This window comes from Argopecten irradians, chromosome 16, assembly GCF_041381155.1.
Source record: "Argopecten irradians isolate NY chromosome 16, Ai_NY, whole genome shotgun sequence".
Taxonomy (NCBI): Eukaryota; Metazoa; Mollusca; class Bivalvia; order Pectinida; family Pectinidae; genus Argopecten; species Argopecten irradians.
Window position 1 is genome coordinate 20265551 of NC_091149.1, and position 24450 is coordinate 20290000.

General features: G+C 36.0%; 1 protein-coding gene across 4 annotated transcripts in view; it reads right to left on the bottom strand.

The window, feature by feature from the left end:
* LOC138310556 (prolow-density lipoprotein receptor-related protein 1-like) overlaps nt 1-24450 on the bottom strand; it is a 121193-nt gene that overhangs the window by 49556 nt on the left and 47187 nt on the right. For 3 of the 4 annotated variants that reach the window (XM_069251826.1, XM_069251825.1, XM_069251824.1), the window contains exons 2-13: nt 17771-17881; nt 17037-17075; nt 9333-9473; nt 8599-8838; nt 8142-8296; nt 6895-6994; nt 5972-6134; nt 5011-5239; nt 4318-4513; nt 2191-2322; nt 1229-1300; nt 565-699 (exon numbers count right to left, since the gene is read on the bottom strand). In XM_069251826.1, the coding sequence (XP_069107927.1) occupies nt 565-699; nt 1229-1300; nt 2191-2322; nt 4318-4513; nt 5011-5239; nt 5972-6134; nt 6895-6994; nt 8142-8296; nt 8599-8838; nt 9333-9473; nt 17037-17075; nt 17771-17881 (1713 nt within the window). Of the gene's footprint in view, nt 1-350; nt 381-564; nt 700-1228; nt 1301-2190; nt 2323-4317; nt 4514-5010; nt 5240-5971; nt 6135-6894; nt 6995-8141; nt 8297-8598; nt 8839-9332; nt 9474-17036; nt 17076-17770; nt 17882-24450 lie in introns of those variants that run through there. The other variant, XM_069251827.1, reaches the window with a different exon arrangement.

Genomic DNA, 24450 nt, shown 5'->3' on the forward strand with positions numbered 1-24450 from the left:
GCTTGTCCATGTCTATTTGCAGTATGTATCAATTAGGTACAAACATTCATTTTTTCACAATTTTAATATCCATGATCGCCACTGAGCAGTCATTTTGAATCTGGTAAGTCCAAAGTTAAACATTACATAACAGATTAAGATGGCATGAGGATTATCCAACCAAATTTGAGAAGAACACTCAACTTCTTTCACAGATTTGTGTATCTGTCATGTCCATTTTCAGTCATACTTGACAAACTTACCTCAAAACTTTTCGTCTGCCTGTCCGTTCTCAGGTTCTATCTAGCATACTTACCACAAAACTTTTTGTCTGCCTTATCCATTTTTTTGGGGTCCTCAAGTATACTTACCACAAAACTTTTCGTCTGCCATATCCATTTTCGGGTGCTGTCTAGTATACTTACCACAAAACTTTTCGTCTGCCATATCCATTTTCGGGTCCTGTCTAGTATATTTACCACAAACTTTTTCGTCTGCCATATCCATTTTTGGGTCCTCAAGCATACTTACCACAAAACTTTTTGTCTGCCATATCCATTTTCGGGTCCTGTCTAGTATACTTACCACAAAACTTTTCGTCTGCCATATCCATTTTCGGGTCCTGTGAGTGATTACAATCATCATCTCCGTCACACCACCACGATTCAGGAACACAACTCCCCTTGGGGCACCTCATGTAGCCATTCATACAGGGGGTAGCTGCAAGGTAAGTGTCATATAGACATAATATTATGATTTCAAACATTTGAACCTCTAATTAAACCGGTTTGATTTCAAGTGTACTTAGGTTTATGGTCAAAATTATCACAATATATTCAAGCATACCAAAGTTGAATACAGTCAAACCTGTCTATAAAGACCATCCAAACGACATAGAAATAATGGTGTTCATAGCCATGTGGTCTTTATCCACAGGTGGTTGCTAATACAGGTTTTAATGTACAATGATGATTCAAAGTTTTGAAATACAAAAGAATGTAGTTCTTTCTAGCAAAGTTAATGAGGTTGACTTTAATGATATCTTGGTTATATTGCAAAGCATCATTTATATTGTATGCTTTTTTTCCTAATTTTGACAAAAATGGAGAATACTACAGTACAATGAGACACTTTACACTTTGTAAAAATAATACTTTTGAAATCAAGCAATAATGAATTAGAACAGATTTTTCTGGTGATTATTTTTTAAGGGACGGTAGATTGGAAGCTGAAATATTGTCATACTTACAGATGTTACATTCGACTGGCCAAGTACATACAACTCCCTGACACTTAGGTTCACTAGGACAAGTGGCGTTCACTGTAACATAAACACCTTAAATTTCAAAATAAATTAGCAGCTTGGTTTATATACTGTATTTGACCCAATAAGCGCCCATGTCCCTATAAGCGCCCCTCCCCCTTTTTGAAGCCTCGATTTCAATTGCCCAGACATAAATGAAAACCAAAACTACACAAAACTGCATAGATTTGCAATAATTTCGTCTTATTAGCACCTTTTCAATTTGTTTAAATGCCCTGTGCGCTTATTGGGTCAAATACGACGTCTTATTAGCACCTTTTCAATTTGTTTAAATGCCCTGTTCGCTTATTGGGACAAATACATTATAAGTTTTAGAGGTGGAGTAAAGCCATGGTATGACAGAACAGGAGATGCCAGAGAGATCTTAGTGACCACCATTGAATGTTCTATGTCTGTCAGAGGAAAGAGGGATCTTTTCTCTGCTTTTCCTTTATTTTGAAGCATTTGATGTACACAGGTAATCTACATGAACGCAGTGGCTAAAAACTCCAAATCCAAGGTGATCAACTGATGACTATGTTCCGATCAGTCAAGTAATTAAACTAGGTCAGATATGCATTATTATGGAATAGGTGAACCTATTGAATAATAACCAGATTTGTCTCATTAATTAACAACTTATTTATATCAGGTTTGAGTGATTGCTAAAAAACACATTGCCTAGATTATTGTATATTTCCTCAAAAGAGGTCCAACAAAATGAGAAAATAATAATGTAATTATATAACTGTAATGGGGAAATTTCACCATGTAAATCTTATTGATTCAAGTGATTTTAGGTCTAATCATCAGATTAATTTGACGAGTGATTTCCACAACATATCACATCTGATTGGTGGATTTGATCACATGGCGTTATACTTAGTCAGTGATTGGTCCATTCTTACCTATACACCTATTGTTGTCATCCATGTCGTACCCAGCAGCACACAGACACTTTGCAGTGGGCGTAGTCCCGTTCATCAGGACGACACACAGCTGGTCACACGTATCAGGTTGACAAGGCGACGCTACATCTCCTAGAAACCATCAGAGTAACAGGAGTTATAGCACTAGATAGAAGACATGACTGAACGGAGGAAGACAGGACAGGACTGAACAGAAGGAGACAGGACAGGACTGAACAGAAGGAGACAGGATTGGACTGAATGGAGGGAGACAGGACAGGACTGAACAGAAGGAGACAGAATGGGGCTGAACAGAGGGAGACAGGATTGGACTGAACGGAGGGAGACAGGACAGGACTGAACAGAAGGAGACAGGATGGGACTGAACAGAGGGAGACAGGATTGGACTGAACGGAGGGAGACAGGATTGGACTGAATGGAGGGAGACAGGACAGGACTGAACAGAAGGAGACAGGATGGGACTGAACGGAGGGAGACAGGATTTGACTGAATGAGGAGACAGACAGGACTGAGAGACAGGACAGGACTGAACAGAAGGAGACAGAATGGGGCTGAACAGAGGGAGACAGGATTGGACTGAATGGAGGGAGACAGGACAGGACTGAACAGAAGGAGACAGGACAGGACTGAACAGAGGGAGACAGGACAGGACTGAACAGAGGGAGACAGGACAGGACTGAACAGAAGGAGACAGGACAGGACTGAACGGAGGGAGACAGGACAGGACTGAACAGAGGGAGACAGGACAGGACTGAACAGAGGGAGACAGGATGGCACTGAACGGAGGGAGACAGGATTGGACTGAATGGAGGGAGACAGGACAGGACTGAACAGAAGGAGACAGGACAGGACTGAACAGAGGGAGACAGGACAGGACTGAACAGAGGGAGACAGGACAGGACTGAACAGAGGGAGACAGGACAGGACTGAACAGAAGGAGACAGGATGGCACTGAACGGAGGGAGACAGGATTGGACTGAATGGAGGGAGACAGGAGGAGGAACAGGACAGGACTGAACAGAAGGAGACAGGACAGGACTGAACGGAGGGAGACAGGACAGGACTGAACAGAAGGAGACAGGATGGGACTGAACAGAGGGAGACAGGATTGGACTGAACAGAGGGAGACAGGACAGGACTGAACAGAAGGAGACAGGACAGGACTGAACAGAGGGAGACAGGACAGGACTGAACAGAGGGAGACAGGATGGGACTGAATGGAGGGAGACAGGACAGGACTGAACAGAAGGAGACAGGATGGGACTGAACAGAGGGAGACAGGACAGGACTGAACAGAGGGAGACAGGACAGGACTGAACGGAGGGAGACAGGACAGGACTGAATGGAGGGAGACAGGACAGGACTGAACAGAGGGAGACAGGACAGGACTGAACAGAGGGAGACAGGACAGGACTGAACAGAGGGAGACAGGATTGGACTGAATGGAGGGAGACAGGACAGGACTGAACGGAGGGAGACAGGATTGGACTGAATGGAGGGAGACAGGACAGGACTGAACAGAAGGAGACAGGACAGGACTGAACAGAGGGAGACAGGACGGCACTGAACGGAGGGAGACTGGACGGCACTGAACAGAGGGAGACAGGACGGCACTGAACAGAGAGAGACTGGATGGCACTGAACAGAGGGAGACTGGACGGGATTGAACGGAGGGAGACAGGACACAACTGAATGGAGGGGGACAGGATGGGACTGAATGGAAGGGGACAAGACGTGACTGAATGGAACGGGACAGGACAGGACTAAACGGAGGGAGACAGGACTGGGACTGAACAGAGGGGGACAGGTTTACTTTTTCAATAATTGTCAATCTGTATTATCAAAAATAACTATCAAGAATGCCATACCATTCAATTTTGCATCAGACGATGATTGACAAATAGTATCTTCTCTTAGTTATGAATTGATCAAAAGTATCCTGTGTTGAGTGATTGACCAATAACATCCTCTGTTACTGATGGATCAACCAATAGTATTCATTGCAACTGGTTGATAATTAAGCCGAAAATATTCTTATAATTGAAATATCGACCAATAGCATCCTTTGTTAATGAGAGGTTCCTCATCATAGCTTGCGAGTTTTACCTGGTAAGTCCGGCTGACGTATTCGGTGGTAAACATGTACTTGTGAAGGGTACTCGAGGTCGCGTGTGAGGAGATGAGCTCCGAGGCTGTAATTGTAGCGATGGACGGCCCATAGAGACTCCGGTAACTCACTGGTCATATATATCGTATTCTGCAGTATCGAGATCCCTAAACCTTTGATAACATTTCCATATGTCTGAAAACACAAGACAGTTCTTACAATGAATTTAAGGTAAAAAGACAGTTGTGAAGAAAGTCTGTAGATCTTGTGTTAATATACTTTAAACTAATCTTTTTTTTTGCGATTACTTAATTTTTGCAATTTTCATTTCAGATTAAGTCTGCTGAGATAAATTTACGCTGATAAGATAATTAATTCAGACATACTGTACAAAGAAACGTTTGTTTGTATACTTATTTTCGTAGTTTAGAATCATATAAGTAATTTTGTGTGTGGAAATATTCGTGATTGGTCTAAGAAACACAGCAATTCCAATAACGTATAATGTTAATTTTATTGTTTTAATTACGTAGTTTCAAATCAAATAAATCGACTAAAATTCCACACAAGACATATTTCATTATATTTCCACTCAATACATATTTCATTATATTGAGTATGTGGTACTGAAATTCTTGATTGTCATGTTACTTCAGACAGACTCCTATCAGAACTACAAAGAGTTTAGGTACCGTGGGACGAAGTCGACTGTACACGATCCACACATTCTGTCCGTCGTAGTCCATACGCTTGATAACTTTGAGCTTGGTGTCGGACCAATAGACATGGCGATTAGGGAAGTCTAGCGTCATATCGTGGGGACGTTCTATGTCTCCTTTACTGCCTCTGTAAATGGTGTCAGGATCTGATCCGTCCAGCTGGGCACGAATAATACTGGTCTTCGTCAGCACAAACATGTACCTGTTAAACAGGTAAAACAGTACTTACAGATACTGTAAATATACAAATTTTAGTGGTAGTTTTATTTTAGTACTTTTCGCCCTGCCTTTGAAGCCCTAATTCATATACAACACGAAATTTTGTAAAAGAGTATTTCCGTTATTAAACCGTCAAATTACACTAATTGATATCCACGCCAATAAATCATAATTTACATTTTTTCGTATTTGTGCTAAAATTAGTATTTTTACAATTATAACAACTATCAATTCTACAACTATTTCTTAATCTCTCTCGATACATGGGTACATCAAGCATAGAAAATTACAGCAAAGTGAAAACATCTTGAAAGTCAAATGGGAATCATTCATATTTGATTTTGGCTTCTAATGAAAAGAAAGTCATATATATATATGAACACAAGAGATACTGTTTGTAAAAAAAGAAAGATGTTACAGAAATTTATAGAAATTTTACAACAAAATCATATTGGTTTTTTTTTAAAATACTGTTACAGTCTATTATAAGTTAGTTGTAATTTAAATTTAATTTAATTTTATCAGCTCTGTAATTTGATCTGCAAAATATTGAAAAAGGGTTAAATGATATCTACTCTTAAATCCATATCGTGAAAATATTAAATCGTTAACATTGATTTTCTCATTTTTAGATCAAATCGAAAACATTTTTGGTCCGCAAAAATTACCGGCTCTATGGTAAATCATCAGCCCTCATTTGGATCAGGACACTTACCCGGCTGTTGGATCCACGCGGATGCTGAATAGTTCCTGTTCTGGAAGCTCAAGTACCATGCGACAGAATTTCATTTGATGGTTACAGATGATGATCCGCTCCTTCAGTCTATCAGCTACGTACCAGTTCTCAGCGATCCAATCAAACGCGATCTGGACTACGTCTGTAACCACATGATAAAAAACATCAGGTATGAAACATGCAAGGACATAACAACAACAGATACAATAAAATACAATAAATATATTCGACTCAATAAGCGCCCATGTGCCTATAAGCACCTCGCCCTTTTTGAGGCCTATTTCCATTGCCCAGGCATAAAACCAAAACTGTATGGGTTTGCAATAATTTCCTCTTATTTATACCTTATCATTTTTTAAATTTTTTAAACATCTTGTACCAGATATGTAAATAATGGTATTGATAAAAATGAAATAGACAAGATACATCGTACTAGATAGAGACAAAAATGGTCATCTAGATATCTACATGTAAATATCTGGTGATACTTTTTTAAATAAACATCTCAGAATAATGCAATTTAATAACAGGCACCATAGGCTATTGTCTCTACAGATATATGGATATTCTTATATATGTGCAATATGTGTATTGCACAACAAGATTGTTTGTATTACATAAAGGGATATCTGTATATCTATAGAGCCAAAATCTTGAGATTTGACACTGACTTTTGAGTTTTGACCCAAATAACCTTTGATCTAGCCCCAGTCTTGTTTGCTATTTATTAAATGGCCGCTTATTGGGTCAAACACAGTAGCACTGATCAGGTTCACGAGGAGCCCATTCTTCAAAAACTTTATGGATCAAATTTTCCATTTCACGTTAATGTTGCGTTAAATCCGAATAATGTCTCATACCACAAAAAGTTTCGGCTATACAGTGGTATCCCATAAACTTACTGTCGAAGGAGACATCTGACTTGATTGTCCAGGTCTGCGTTGTATTGGTAAGGTTTAGACATTCCATCACAGATATCTTGTGGTCAAGTCGATACGACAACTGTAACAACACAAAATTAATATTACTTTACATGTGTCTTGTGGTCAAGTCGATACGACAACTGTAACAACACAAAATTAATATTACTTTACATGTGTCTTGTGGTCAAGTCGATACGATAACTGTAACAACACAAAATTAATATTACTTTACATGTGTCTCGTGGTCAAGTCGATACGACAACTGTAACAACACAAAATTAAACATTCCATTACATGTGTCTTTTGGTCAAATCAAGAAGACAACTGTACAACACAAAATTAAACATTCCATTACATGTGTCTTTTGGTCAAGCCGTTGTGACATCAATGCATGTTAAATTAAGACCATATATCAGGTCTTTTGACTTGATCATTATGAAAATCAGTTTGCATGTTTAATCATACTTGATCCCTGTGACCTTCAATAAAGTTTAAGGTCATTCATTAGAACAAAATCAGAAGTCCTTCTTCACAGGATACTCCAAACTTATTATCAGGTCTCTTAGCTTATTTATTAGAGAACAAAATGATTTTACCACGTCTAACGACGAAAGGTGTCAATTACAGAAGGAAAGGACTATGTATGGTTTGAGCCCTTTTTGACTCCCAAATACATCGAATTTTCAAAACTATTCTCTCGAGATTGAAATGTATTTTAAATATTTTACCCATTTCCGATTCAACAGTAATGGTTGTTTTCTAATTTTGCAACTGAATTGTCATTGTTACCACCCAAAATATGCATCAATTATGAAAATGTGGAAATTTTTTGTCTATGACACCATAGAGCCCATCATTGAACAAACTTGATATTTACTGAGAAAAATGTGTATGCACTTCTGATACATCTTTGGAAGAAATATAAAGTTTGTTCAAGGATGTGATCTATAATAACTCTGACATAAACTTGGCAAAAAAATTGTCAAAGTTTCAACATTTTTATAATTTATGCATATTTGGAGTGGTTACCATGGCAACTGAAACTTCAAAATTAAATAACTATTTTCTACAATTAAATTAGGGATTGTAGTAAATATGTCAAATCTAATAATTTAAATAAGAAATGACATAAGAAATTTGATGGATTTGGGAGCCGAAAAGGGCACAAACCATATATTAAAGTCCTTTATGCAAATCAACTTTTTAATATTGAAACAGAAGATTACCCAGCATGCATATTGCTTTCGATGGTTGAAGTCAAGCGTGGAGATTGCCTGTCCCGCAGCGACCACTGGAGGTGTTAATGACGACCCATTCAGCGCCACCTGCTGGAAACGCATGAAGTCTGCTACCAGTAACGTCGGTACAGAATTTGATGGTACTAATAAAGAATGGAAGAAAGTATGACAATAAACAAAATAAACAAGTCTAGTATCAATAAAGATATGTACATTAAAGTGCAATCTAGTAGCAAATTTTTATAAATAATCACATAAGATGGTGACCTTAATTCCTCTTTAAGAAATAGGAACACAAATGACTATTAGTGACTATAAATTTCTATCAATATGAGATATTATGAAATACATACTCATGTTGGATCTTAAAAATATTCAGTAGTTATCAAAACAAATCATAGTCTACAACATCGTTGACATTATTACAGACTAAATGTGTGCCCACCATTTTTGGCGATACAGTCCTTGCCATCCAAAAGGTTGTAGCCCTGTGCACATCCACAAGAAAATGTGCCGTCTTTTGAACGGCATTTTTGATCACAGAACTCCGGGTACCTACACGGATCAATATTTACACAACTCGACCCGTTGGGCCTTTTACCCTCGGGACAGTAACACTCAGGACCCTGAGGGGTGTTCTGACACGCAAAAGAACAATTCTTACTATCACAGTTAGCAATGGTTTCTGTAAAATACAAAACATGTCAAAATCAGTAATCTGTCTTTAGGTATTATACCCAAAATCAGTCTACAAATATACTTAATATCAGTATTGCCTTTTTTAGATACTACACTTAAAATCAGTATTCCGTCTTCAGATACTACATTCAAATTTAAAAACCGTAATGAAAAGCTTTATTTATAACCAATGACAAATCCAGATAATAGATTAATGATGTGTAGTACCCTCATAACAGTAGAAACAATGAAAGGTAAATTAAAAACTAGTTTCCATGGTAACTGTAAGTTTTCACTGAACTTGCCTCACAATGATGATAAGCTTTAAGTAAACTAGCCTGAGGTACAGACATCAGTAAGTTGTCAATGATTATGATAGGAGTGAGCAAGTATGGACCTTATATCATCAAAGTAAAACTTCAATTATAGTCAGTCTACCTGAGTTACCATGGAAACATAATAACCTGCTGTGTAAAACTAACTATTTATTAGTACACTTACCTGAACACCCTTCCTCATCCTTATTTAATTTACAGTCCCTAATTTTATCACAGAATTTATAAATTGGAATGCAGACCTCCTCTTTAGGGCAGCGCTTGTAGTTTGGTAAACATGGTAGTAAACTTTCTGGAGGAATGTCAGCTGTCAACATAAATTATAAATTATCTTAATAACCATAGAGATACTGGACAGTCTTAGTTACCTAGAGATACAGGACAGTCCTAGGAACCACAGAGATATAGTACAGTCTTAGTAACCATGGAGATACAGGGCAGTCTTAGTTACCATAGAGATACTGGACAGTCTTAGTTACCATAGAGATATAGAACAGTCTTAGTAACCATGGAAATACAGGGCAGTCTTAGTTACCATAGAGATACTAGGCAGTCTTAGTTACCATAGAGATACTAGGCAGTCTTAGTTACCATAGAGATACTGGACAGACTTGGTAAACATAGAGATACTGGACAGTCTTAGTAACCATAAAGATACAGGACAGTCTTAGTTACCATAGAGATACTGGACAGTCTTAGTAACCATAGAGATACTGGACAGTCTTAGTGACCATAGAGATATAGTACAGTCTTAGTAACCATGGAGATACAGGGCAGTCTTAGTTTCCATAGAGACACTGGGCAGTCTTAGTTACCATAGAGATACTGGACATTCTTAGTAACCATAAAGATACAGGACAGTCTTAGTAATCATAGAGATATAGTACAGTCATAGTAACCATGGAGATACAGGGCAGTCTTATTTACCATAGAGATACTGGACAGACTTGGTAGACATTGGTAGACATAGAGATACTGGACAGTCTTAGTAACCATAGAGATACTGGACAGTCTTAGTAACCATAGAGATACTGGACAGTCTTAGTAAACATAGAGATACTGGACAGTCTTAGTAACCATAGAGATACTGGACAGTCTTAGTAACCATAGAAATACAGGACAGTCTTATTAACCATAGAGATACAGGTCTTAGTAACCATAGAGATACTGGACAGTCTTAGTAACCATAGAGATACAGGTCTTAGTAACCATAGAGATACTGGACAGTCTTAGTAACAGTCTTATTAACCATAGAGATACAGGTCTTAGTAACCATAGAGATACTGGACAGTCTTATTAACCATAGAGATACAGGTCTTAGTAACCATAGAGATACTGGACAGTCTTAGTAACCATAGAGATACAGGACAGTCTTAGTAACCATAGAGATACTGGACAGTCTTAGTAACCATAGAGATACTGGACAGTCTTAGTAACCATAGAGATACTGGACAGTCTTAGTAACCATAGAGATACAGGACAGTCTTATTAACCATAGAGATACAGGACAGTCTTAGTAACCATAGAGATACAGGACAGTCTTAGTAACCATAGAGATACAGGACAGTCTTAGTAACCATAGAGATACTGGACAGTCTTAGTAACCATAGAGATACAGGACAGTCTTAGTAACCATAGAGATACAGGACAATCTTAGTAACCATAGAGATACAGGACAGTCTTAGTAACCATAGAGATACAGGACAATCTTAGTAACCATAGAGATACAGGACAGTCTTAGTAACCATAGAGATACTGGACAGTCTTAGTAACCATAGAGATACTGGACAGACTTGGTAACCATAGAGATACTGGACAGTCTTAGTAACCATAGAGATACTGGACAGTCTTAGTAACCATAGAGATACTGGACAGTCTTAGTAACCATAGAGATACAGGACAGTCTTAGTAACCATAGAGATACAGGACAGTCTTAGTAACCATAGAGATACAGGACAGCCTAAGTCACCATAGAGATACAGGACTGTCTTATTAACCATAGAGATACAGGACAGTCTGAGTAACCATAGAGATACTGGATAGTCTTAGTAACCATAGAGATACTGGACAGTCTTAGTAATCATAGAGATACTTGGCAGTCTTCGTAACCATAGAGATACTGGACAGTCTTAGTAACCATAGAGATACTGGACAGTCTTAGTAACCATAGAGATACTGGACAGTCTTAGTAACCATAGAGATACTGGACAGTCTTAGTAACCACAGATATACTGGAAGTCTTAGTTACCAGAGAGATACTGGACAGACTTGGTAAATAAAGAGATACTAGACAGTCTTATTAACCATAGAGATACTGGACAGTCTTAGTAACCATAGAGATACAGGACAGTGTTAGTAACCATAGAGATATTGGACAGTCTTAGTAACCATAGAGATACTGGACAGTCTTGGTAACCATAGAGATACAGGACAGTCTTAGTTACCATAGAGATACTGGACAGTCTTAGTAATCATAGAGATACAGGACAGTCTTAGTAACCATAGAGATACAGGACAGTCTTAGTAACCATAGAGATACTAGACAGTACAAAGACAGATAAAGCACATTTGCAGGATATCCTACCTTTCACCAACTGTAGGTAGAAGTTAAAGAGCTATTGGGAAATGTGAAGCTACCTAAAGCACTAAGAGATATTCATTATGATGTTAATATAACAAGGAAATAATCCTGATACGATAAAGTTACCTTTAGTGACAGGTACAAATTCTCATCGCTAAGACATAACTGTCGGAAATAGGTCAAAAATTTTACCACAAGAAACAATATCAGCCGGTGCACTTGGTGCATCCAATAGGATAGAGTGTAGCCTCGCATATTTATGAGATATTACATAATGACTGAGAACATGCCAGGGAAAACATGAATTGATATACGCAGCAGACAAAGTCCAATACAAATAATATTATAATGATCCAACAGGTGGAGAAAGGGAAAGTAAGAAAACAAATCATCTGTATACGTCAGTGATAACGCACTTAAGTGATATCTGATGTTATCAAGTCTAAAAGTCTTGTTAGCTTTACAGTAAAAACATAATACACTATATTATGTTGGAAATGTTAGGATTTTGTTAAAAAGCCTTGTTATCTAACTGGAAATAACACAATAAAAAGATTATTGTATAGAATTGGACTACAGTGATTGATTTAAACTGAAAACAAACATCAAAGTAATTTATATACAAACCGTTTTCATTTCAGCTCATTTGAAAATCAATTTGAAAAATCGATACAGACATACAAATGTCATTCTAATAAATCTGCAGGACACGTAATTGTCACCACTAACATGTGCAAAGTGAAATGCCTTTAAACATTTCCTGGAATACTTGCTGTTGATGAATATGACAGATGGAAAATAACAATTTTACACCCTCAATGATAATAACTGACATGCAATGCTGTGACATCCTCACTCCTAAATGTGCCTGATATGTCCGTAATGTGTCCAGATGTTATCCCAGGTAACAAACCAACAACTAATGGTAAAACAAGAGGCCCATGACACCTGCATCACCCACCTGGACAATTCAGTATCTATTAGTAATTTGACTGGCATACCTATATTTTCCCATTAAACAACTCTCTTTCTAGTGCTGATTGGTGTGGGGAGGTTTTAGAGTCATTAAATTAAAGCGAAAACATACTCCATTCATGACCAAATTTGGGCAATATATCTATATATTAAGTGTCTTAATTATTATTGTAAAAATTTTACTTGTATTTCCCTAAAATGGAGTCTATGTCCATCCGACTATAATAGTTTTAATAATCATTGATTCAAAGTATATACATTTGCTCCAAAGATGTGACTAACCAAATTAAACTGAATTAAATACTTTAGGACAAGTAGTGATTCCAAAGAAATGTCAACAGATACAAGAAGAAACTTTATGACATCTACATACGCTAGTCTAAGACAGCTTATCAACGACAGCTTATAAATATTAATACTCAGTGAAAAGACTACAAGACGACTGATGGATGCTGCGCAATGACAATTAAAACCCGACTAGCCTATCCCATGCCAGGTGGCCATAGAGAACAGGTGTATGATACAACACATGAAGTTGAAAACAGTTGTGACATGTACCAACTGATCAAATAAGGCATTCACAACTTTTCCATGCAAGTGATTTCTGAAAATTGCAGGTGACTGTCAATGTCTTCAAAACTTTTTTTTTAGATTTTCAACATTCCTTGATGATCAACTTCACAGTATATTTAAGCATCAAGTATTGTATTTTAGCAAAATAATTTAGATTGATTTTTTAAATTAGTAAAATAAAATGTGAAAATTGCAGTCCTTCTGACCGAACAAGGTAAGTCAAGACTCTGCAAAGTCATGAGTAAAGTCAGTGGCTCTAGACAAAGAAGGGCAGTCATCCATTATAAAAGTGGTCACCAAAGTCAATGGTCAGTATCGCCAATGGTTAGTATCATCAATGCTTAGTATCATCAATGGTCAGTAATCTCTGGTCAGTAATGCCTTTTGGACAATGGTCAGTATCGCCACTGGTCAGTATTGTCAATGGTCAGTATTGTCAATGGTCAAGTATTATCAATGGTCAGTATCATCAATGGTCAGTATCAACAATGGTCAGTATCATCAATGGTCAGTATCATCAATGGTCAGTATCATCAATGGTCAGTATCATCAATGGTCAGTATCATCAATGGTCAGTAAATATCATCAATGGTCAGTATCATCAATGGTCAGATTGTCGTTGGTCAGTATCAACAATGGTCAGTATTGTCAATAGTCAGTATCATCAATGGTCAGTATCATCAATGGTCAGTATCATCAATGGTCAGTATCATCAATGGTCAGTATCATCAATGGTCAGTATCATCAATGGTTAGTATCATCAATGGTCAGTATCATCAATGGTCAGTATCAACAATGGTCAGTATCATCAATGGTCAGATTGTCATTGGTCATTATCATCAATGGTCATTATCATCAATGGTCAGCATCATCAATGGTCAGTATCATCAATGGTCAGATTGTCATTGGTCAGTATCAACAATGGTCAGTATTGTCAATAGTCAGTGTAAACAATAGTCAGTAACGTCAATGGTCAGTATTGTAAATAGTCAGTGCCAACAATAGTCAGTAACGTCAATGGTCAGTATTGTCAGCGATTCTCGTAACTCTGAACATTTGTAAACATAGGTTGGGGTCTTATTTGCGGTGAATTGTGTTAAATGGTAAAGACATTAGTCAGTAGCCGTCATTCAATCATTGGTCATTTAAGTCTGAGTTTTCACTTAAGTGTCAGTACTTAGTCAGAAAAGCCAGCAATTAATTCCATTAAATATCTTCTTTTTCAAAAAAGATCTTAAACAAAGATCTTCACCAAAAAAAACACCCAAAAAGATCTTTATTTTTATTTTAAATATTTCAACAAAAAGTAGTTTTGAACCTTTGACACATTTTGCTGAACAACACAATCATGCAACTAATCTACCCAATACCGCATGCCCCTGGGGTAGGGGAAGGAACCCTGGGGTAGGGAATCAGTACTTACAATACAATCCTTTAGCTACACCATTGTTGTGGGGGTCAAGGTCATTAAGGCGGGGATGAAATTCATCGTAATGACCTAGTATTAATGTGGATAAGCAAAAGCAAAGCACACAATAATTAATGAGAAGGAAACTGTGAGCTGGTTATCACTACAAAGAGGACATTTAGGAAAAGGAAAGTTTAAAATGAGTACAATATATATATATAGGTATAAAGTATTATAGAAATATATAGATCTAATTATATATCAGGAAACATGACTTCAGGTTAGATTTTTATGTGGAAAAGGTTTTGGCACATACATAGAAAAAAAATTTAAGTTAAGAAGTTAACTTTCATTTCAGTACAGTTAATAGAAGAGTAGTGTTTTAAGTGATATATGGAGATTTGACTTATTACAGTAATTCCTTTAACACATGATTCCTTTGATCACTGACACATCTGAGAGGATTATTATCAGGTTTTTTCCCTTCTTTATTTAAACTACATTGATTACACAAACAGTAGAACCACAGACTATTTTTTGACCTAAAACACCTTTGAAAACTTGTTAGATTTCCATAAGCAGACTAAAACAGATTTTCTGACAGAACTTCTAAATTATTTTGAACTTAAAATCAAATTTGAATTCCAGATACACTGAATTAAAATTCCCGTACACTTTACGTTTTGCTTTAAGGTATAATTCTGTTTACCAAGGATGTACAATTTGCAAAACGTAAGATATGTAAATTTTAGCGAGAATTTCAGAGTTTCATGCAGATTCTACAAACCGATTTATACATGCATCATGACTGTTATTAAATTCAAATACATCACATGAACAACATTTTTATACCGTATGATTATACTGCTATAACTGGCATAGAAGCTCATGAATAAAGTGACGAATGCCAACTGAATCATGTAAAGCTCAGATTCTCCTAGAGGCTTACTGTTTTCTAAACTAGAAATATCTGTAATACTTAGGTCCAGTGTCATCAATGTTTTTTAACTTTATAGGAAACTCCTGAACCACTTCTGAACTTAGAATTATCCATAGGAGAGCATTTCAAGGCCAAGTTTGATATTTAACACTCCTATCAAACTTAAGGAAATAAACTTTGACTTGAAACATATTCCGTCATTGCATATTACAGTGTTAGCTCCCTTGCGGGTAGGTATCGATTGTTACGTTATTATTTTGTGAGCGCAATTCACATTGTTTTCTCCGAAACGTATGACGTTACGCTCCCAAACGCATGACGTCACAATCAATACCTACCGGCAAGTGCAGATAACTCTGTAATGTGCAAATTCAGAATAATTGTCTTAATAATTACAAAAGGATTAGGCACAAGTTATTACAACTTATGAAGTAAATATGAAGAAAATAAAGCCTCAAATATTAAAGAAAAAAGCTAAGAAAGTTTATTCCTTTAAATTCTGTAATGCTTTCCAATGAGAAATTTGAAGTCAAGGAATTTCCATAAGTTAGAAAGAGTTGTGAAACTGGGTAATGCTAGGCTCTCCTACAGAGAATTTAAAGTAAAATGCTTAACTGTACAGCCATGATAGAATGGATGAAAGACATGATATACAGAGGTAAAAACTACTGCTCCACAATATAATGTCCAATATGGTCTCTACAGATATACAGTTTATACAATCAAAAGTTTTCCGTGTCATTATCTAAACTGGGTCTGGAAAATGAAAACTGACTGCACATGTAACCAGGACCCTAAAATTATTTACCCCTGAAAACAAATTAGGCTCTTCTAAATCAAAGATTGGACTAGTCCATTATGAGATTCCAGGGGTTAATAAGTTAAATCTGAAAATGTTTCTATTGTATAGTCAGTTATTTTTCAATCATTTCAATCTAGCCAATCACAGATGTCATTAAAAAACACTGTCATTTTTGATTGGCTAAGTAAAACCCTTTGCTATATCCATAATTCCTTAATTAGTCTTGTACATAACCGAAAGCTTATACTATAAGCTAGGCTCATCTGCATTAACAGATTCACAACATCATTTAAGTAACATTTAAAGCTTTAAATAAAAAATAAAGTGCAAACAGCAATTAATCTAAGAAAGCATGCAATTATGGGAAAATCAATAATATCATGATCATCTTACAGAGTTATCTTCCCTTGCAGGTAGGTACCAGTTGTAATATCTTTACTTTTTGAGCAAAACTTATGCTGTTTTCTCAAAATAATCGCACTTAATGTTCACAAACACATGACATCACAATCAATACTAATCCACATTGGCAGATAACTCCTGCAAACACATGTACATGATAAGATTTTAAATGTTATATTTTGAACTTACCTCCTGCTGTTGTTGTTGATCTCTTTGTCAACTCATCACCTAAACATTTATGTATTTCATTAATTCATCACAAAAAAACATTTATGTAATTTATTAATTCATCACCTAAACATATACATAATTCATTAATTCATCCCCTAAACATTTATGTAATTCATTAATTCATCCCCTAAACATTTATGTAATTTATTAATTCATCACCTAAACATATACATAATTCATTAATTCATCACCTAAACATTTATGTAATTTATTAATTCATCACCTAAACATATATGTAATTCATTAATTCATCACCTAAACATATATGTAATTCATTAATTCATCACCTAAACATATATGTAATTCATTAATTCATCACCTAAACATATACATTACTCATTAATTCATCACCTAAACATATACATAATTCATTACTTCATTACCTAAACATATGTAATCCATTAATTCATCACCTTAATATACACATAATTCATTAATTCATATATATTCCATTACTTTTTTACATCTTACAGTTTGTAATTGTAACTTGGTCAATTTCCTTCAAAAATTCTGAAATCTCTATAAGTCATGAAGTGTAAATTATTGGATAAGTCATGAGAAAGAACAATGGATTATAATTTTATGAACTGATGACACTAAATTTCCGGTATAAAAGAATAGATAATCTAGACAGAAAAACAGCCAAGTGAATATTTTTCACACAAATTTATGGGTAAAGGGAGACAACTCACTTCCACAATCCAACTCATCTGACCCGTCTAAACAGTCTTCTGCACCATCACACTCCCAATTCCCCTGTATACAGTGACCATCAGCACATAGAAACTGGTCAGAGTCACAGCCTGAAACATAAAACATAAACTCATTATGTCACAGCCAGAAACATAAAACATAAACTCATTATGTCACAGCCAGAAACATCAAACAAAACTCATTATGTCACAGCCAGAAACATAAAACATAAACTCATTATGTCACAGCCAGAAACATCAAACATAAACTCATTATGGGATTCAAACTCACGACCCATAGGTCAAGGACTTGTGGTAATATGTCAAGACATCTTGACCAATCAGCCACCGCGGCCCCAAAATATAGGGCTGGACAAGCTAAGAGAATGTCTGAATTGTCCACGACAGACAGAAGGACAAAAAAGACACAAATGAAAGTGCACTCTCTCTCCCATACTTAGTGGAAGACCATAAATACTCATCTTTAAGAAAATGAATTAAATGCTTCAGAATTAAACTAAACACTAAATATTTAACAAGATTCTTTTAACATGTGGAACAGCTTGTGGAGAAACTACTCGGCCCCCATAGGGTTTCACTATGATATTGATTTTATGTCTAAAACTGTCAGGTAGTCGTCAGGAATGTAAATTAAATGAAACAAATTGGATAAAAACAACAGGATGTCTTCCAGTCATTTAAAATCCACACAGCTAAAAGTACATTATACATTCCTCTGCAATTTCTAGTCAGTCCTTGTGGTGATAATTATTTAATCAGAATGAAGAGGAATCATTTTTTAATTTATAGTTATAAATTATTGTCTTTTTTTCTTACAACTGCTAATGCCTGCAGCTGCTAGTGCATGTTTTCTAGTTTTAAAAAGAAGACCCAGGGCCTTTTGAATTCAGAATTTTAAGTTGTCAATAATAAAACTAGATGTCCTAGACATTGTGTGATTTTGATAAGGTCTTCTATTTGTTCCAAAATGCACAACACAATAAGCCCTGCTGAAACAATAAAATATTGTTGGATTTGCACATATATAATATTTTCTTTTGTCCACTATTGATATTAAACTATGAAATATAAATCAAATAAATTGTTATACATTATCCTAAGATTACTCCATGATGTGATATTTCAATACAAAGCCATATTTAGATAACTCAACCCATGTCTGTATGACCTTGAGTCAACTCCATGTTTGACCTTGAGCCAACTCTATGTTTGACCTTGAACTTACTCCAACTCTATTCATGAACCCACTCGTTTTTTGACCTTGAACCTACGCCATGTCCGACCTTGAAATTGCTCCATGTCTGACCTTGAACCAACTCAATATCTGACCTTGAACCCACTCCACCTTTGACCTTGGACACATTCCATGCCTGACATTGAACCCACTCTATCTCTTACCTCAAACCCACTATATCTCTGACCTGTAACCCACTCCATCTTTGACCTTGAACCCACTCTGACCTAGAAGTAGTGTAAAGCTGTGTACCAAACCCCCATTGCAGTCCTCACCCGATAGAACATACTCCTCCTACCCTCTATAACTAGATGACCTTGAGACACGGAATGTCACATGGATTCTAACTTAACTTATAAGGACCACAGTACAGTAGACAGACAAGGACCTACACCAAATGTGACCTGGTAATAGAATGTTGTTTTGATAAATTGTCTCCAAGATATGTCCTTAGATAAAAGGTCATATATATTATATATGTGCTAGTTACAGGGCCTTTATATAATAGCCTCTTCAGATATCAGTGACCTTCAGACCCAAGGTAAACTGTAGTATGTCCCATGTACAGGGCCTGTGTAATATTCAGATAAAGAGATCCAAATTTTAAATGACCTTCACATGGAAGGTCAACTGTAAAATGTGCCACTTACAGAGCCTTTATTTTGTAATATAGCATACTGTTATGTGTAATCAGATTTAACAAACTAGAACTGTCGCCAGAGTGGACGACTAATACCCCCCGCTGCATAAATTTAGTAATAACTCCACTAGGAAGGGACATTGCAGAACCCTATATAGTTTACTCAATTCTTATTTGTGTCATGCAGGGTTCTGTGTACCAAATTTTATCAAAATCTGTCAAGCAGTTTAGGAAGAGTTTGCCGGACAAAGTTGTGTCTACAGAACGACAGACGGATAACCCAATTCCTGTATACCCCCTTAACTTCGTTGTGGGGTATCAAAACTCTTGAACAAGTACAATGATTAACTTAAGCACTAACCATATTGATTATAAAGGATATACAGAAAAAAACAAATCGCACAACCATCATATCTTGACACAACATTTCTTGTGTGAAAAGTTCTTACAAATAAGATTACCACTAAAATATGTATTTTTACAGTATCCTCCTCCGCTAAGTGACCTTCACACAAAAGGTCATCAGTACTTATGTAACATGGCAGTCACAGGACCTGTTGTGTAACAGCCGGGAGATTTTACCCAATTTCAGGATTATAACATAAACCAGAAAAACAATAGATATCTACATCACATTCCAATGCAAATCTTCCCTCATTCTTTAAAGGGCGCGACAGAAAATATAGACTGCTCCCACAATGACTTTAATGATTAAAGTATAACAATTCAAGCGACCATAGTCTTTGTGCATTTTAAACTAAAATAATATATCATTATCTTTTACTTTGTTGCTAGTAATATATATAACAATTATCATGAGTACATGAATTTGTCTGTGTCTTAAACAGCTCAAAATCACTTTCACACTAAAATTTGACAAGTGCTAAATGCACAAGGGTCATGCTCAATAATACATAATTCTGACTTTGATTCCTGGAGAATTTATGTTTCAGAATAATACATTTAACCTTTCTGTGACGTTCAGTGGTTTCTATCAATCATCACATTTAAAGATTTTATTTAATTATTGTTTACATACCATTTTGATTTTACCACAAAAAAATTTACAAATCATAATTTCTTGTATGAAGATATTTTGTAAATTTTACACTTAATTTTTAACTAATATGAATATGAATACAACATATAAATGCCCCAACCTCCAAATGGAATCTTGTAGGAGTGAGACAGGATGTGACACAATCAGACAAACACTACCGTATTCGACCCAATAAGCGCCCATTTCCTTATAAGCACCCCTCCCCTTTTTGAGGCCCCATTTCAGTTGCCCGGGGTCAATATACCACGATTCAAAATACCATGCTACACAGGGCATAAGACCCAAACTAACAAACTGTATAGGTTTGCAATAATAATTTCATCTCATAAAGCACCTTTCTAATTTTTTTTCAATTTTTAATCACCCTGGGAGTTCATCGAATCGAACACGGTAAATGCACTCCTATATCATGGGGGGGGGGGGGGCCCCGGCATATAAGAAGTTTCAGACATGAAAGTATCCTGGTTGACAGTAAAAAATATTAAGGCGAGGAGATCTGTCTAATCAGACTATGAAAGTTATAGTGTACAATCTCATTTTATATTTAATAAATCTTTGTAATCTTTCGTTATGTCTCCTCAGAGCATATAAAACATACACTTCTATCAATTGTATCACTGAAGAAAAAATTCTCTGAGATAGTCAGGTTCTGGGAAATGTTTGTAAAGGCTCTGACCTATCAAAGTGTGGGAACAAGCTTTTTTGTGATAAAGACCAACCTTGATGAGAGGTTTGTGTTCAGAAAAGACAGAATCGTTGAAGGAGGCCAGAGAACAGAGAGATTGGACACAGAGAATGGAGGGAGATTAGGAACAGAATGGCTGATAGCCTTACTGTAAATAGTTACATGATAACCTTTCACCAGCCTTACCATACTCCCACAAGAAAAAACAATCATTACTGATAAAACAGTGACTTTGGGTATCTTCAGCAGTCGTTGACGATAAAAATCTAATACAATTACAACAATGTAACCCAGAAGCTAACTAAATACCCCTTACCTGCTATCTGAGACCCATAGAAACAAAATGTGCCTCCATTTTGTTTCAATGCTAACCATTTTTTGAAACACGGGTGATATGTCAAATTATCGACATTCATAATTATGTTATAACAATTGAACAAGTTTTTAAAAAACTAATTCAAAACTAATTAGCAATCGAACATTTTAGAAAACCTGTATAGAGTGACCCCTGGTTACCATATGACATCAAAAATTTTGCACCAAAATTTTTTTCACCCCCACCCACCTCTCTTTCCACTTACTAGTGGGGAGGTAACGGGGAAGGGCTATCATATTGTTTGTATAAATATGTACCATGCACCGATTAAATACCATTAGTAAGATATATGTCACTCATTTATAAAAGAACTGGTTTAATAATTGATGGTTACATGTTTACCTGTTTCTCAATTGAGTAAGATTTTTGATTTCTTATGAATTACTTTTATATATTAATTAAGTATTCATTTGTGCCATCCATAAATGCTTACAGAGTCACATCCTATTTTCCTTCTCAACATCTGGTCAACACCAATTGACCGATCGCCAGGTGTAACACAGTCATGCCTCGTGCTAGCGAATGCACATGTACCTATTCAAAGTTGGAGCAAACACCGTAGCACACACAAAACACAATGCAAAGTCACATGCATTTTGATTGACAGCTGACGATTCGTCAATTGAAAGCCAACAAGAAAATTCTGTATAAATTTTATATCTAAATTCGAGCAATTTTCAATTTTCAGAAAAGAACCGTTATGATACCAGCCTTTCCGTAACCATGTCTGCCAGAAGCCTTTGTCTCTCATCCTAACTAAAAAGACAAGTTCATGACTCAGAGTCTTGTTTTTAAAACAAATTGATTTTCTTTCTTTTCTTTTTTGTCTTCTTGCTAATTTGAAGCTCAGACGTATTTCACTTTAAAATTGATCCTGTGTAACGCTGCTGAAAACAATTAGAGGGTCCCAAGGCATTGCAACTCTGACTTTCGGCAACAAATTGGTGGGCGTCTCTAGACCAGACTGAGGGAGAGGGATTGTTCTCAGTCAGCTTTGTCTTTATAACTGGAATTTTAAAAGTACACATGCAATAGAGATAGAAAAATAGGCTTTGGTAGCTCAGTGTCACAGACAGGCAATCTTAAACTTCTACCTCGTCAACAGAAAGATGCTGTCATTTAACTGTCAGATGGTGCACAGTCCCATGGCAATTTATCAGTATCTAAAACACCTCCTAGCTTATATGTAAAATAACACAGATTTTAGTTTTCACAACGTAATATTTAAATATCTGTTAAGGAATATTTATAGATTGTAGATATCTATAGATGAGGTATACATGGTTAATTTGGAGGGAATTATATTTTCGCTATTTTGCAGGACACTGCTATGTTCACAAAAATTTGGTTCCAGAAATAAACGGTTGAATCATATATACCTTGTTAAGTTTGATAATGAATAATCTTATTTTCTTATTTTCGGTTAAAATTGTGAAAATGTTTACCCCAAAAAGATAACAAGATATATGGTATCTAAAGTTATTGATAATGCAAAACTACCATTAACGACGTCACAGAAATTAAATAGTGATATCAATATATACTTTACCTATATAAGTTGGTCATTTTTCCAGGTCAAAAAATGTGCAATCTGGCTTTAAGAGTTCATATGCTAATTTAATTTTTTGGAAGAATTGATTTTCCCCACGAACCTCAAAAGAAATTCAACAAAACCACAAAAATATATTCAAAATGATTATGATAGATAAGACATAAGACATTAGTGACTACAATAACATCTGAAAAGTGTTATGTTAAGTTAGTGGAGAGTGCTTTTACCGGAATGAATGTAACAGTTTGGATAAATTTTACCATAAAGACAGACATTTCAGAAATGTAATGTAAATATAGCTCTTTCGAAAAAACAGTTTGTGATATAAGTAAAACATACTACATTACCCTATAATAATGTATTGCCCAATATCAATCGACAAGGCACCACAACAGAGCACCACTGAAGTGATTGAAGTAACAAAGTTTAAAGTAGATTGAAGTGACAAAGATGACACAGTTAGTTAATGTTTCTGAACCATCAATGGAACCAATCCAGTCACAGCTCCAGTACTAGATGTATAATAGCCTGGACCTTTCCATTAGGAGTTTTCATCAGTAGATACTGAGGCTGAATGGTCCAATTCTAAGAGAAGAAATGTGGGGATGGAAGGAAAATGGGGACTGTTCCACAAAGAGGATCAGGTTCAAGTAAATAATATTGCCAGATCAATAACAATTGGGTGGTAATAAATGGAGGTATCACTTTAAGTGCACAATATACAAAGGGATCAATAGGGGTTTTTCTTCGTTCCAAAATCTAATTATCAGTAATCTCAATAATTCTTATTCAAAGAAGAGGCCCAAGGGGCTGACAGTTCATGATATGAGAACAATAATATTGCATATTTTCACATAGAAGAGGTCCAGGAGGCCAACAGATAAGCTTAAGAATATGTTATCTACTGCAGTTTAGTGAATATCTATGTACAAAGAAGAGGCCCATTAATGGGGCTGACAATCAGTTGAATATTTGTACAAGGAAGAGGCCCATGGGGCAGACAGTCATTTTAGTACTTGTACATAGAAAAAACACAGGGGGCTAACAGATCAAAGTATCTAAGATGTACTTCAGTAAAAAGAAAGAGGCCCACTGGGCTGATAGTCAGTTGA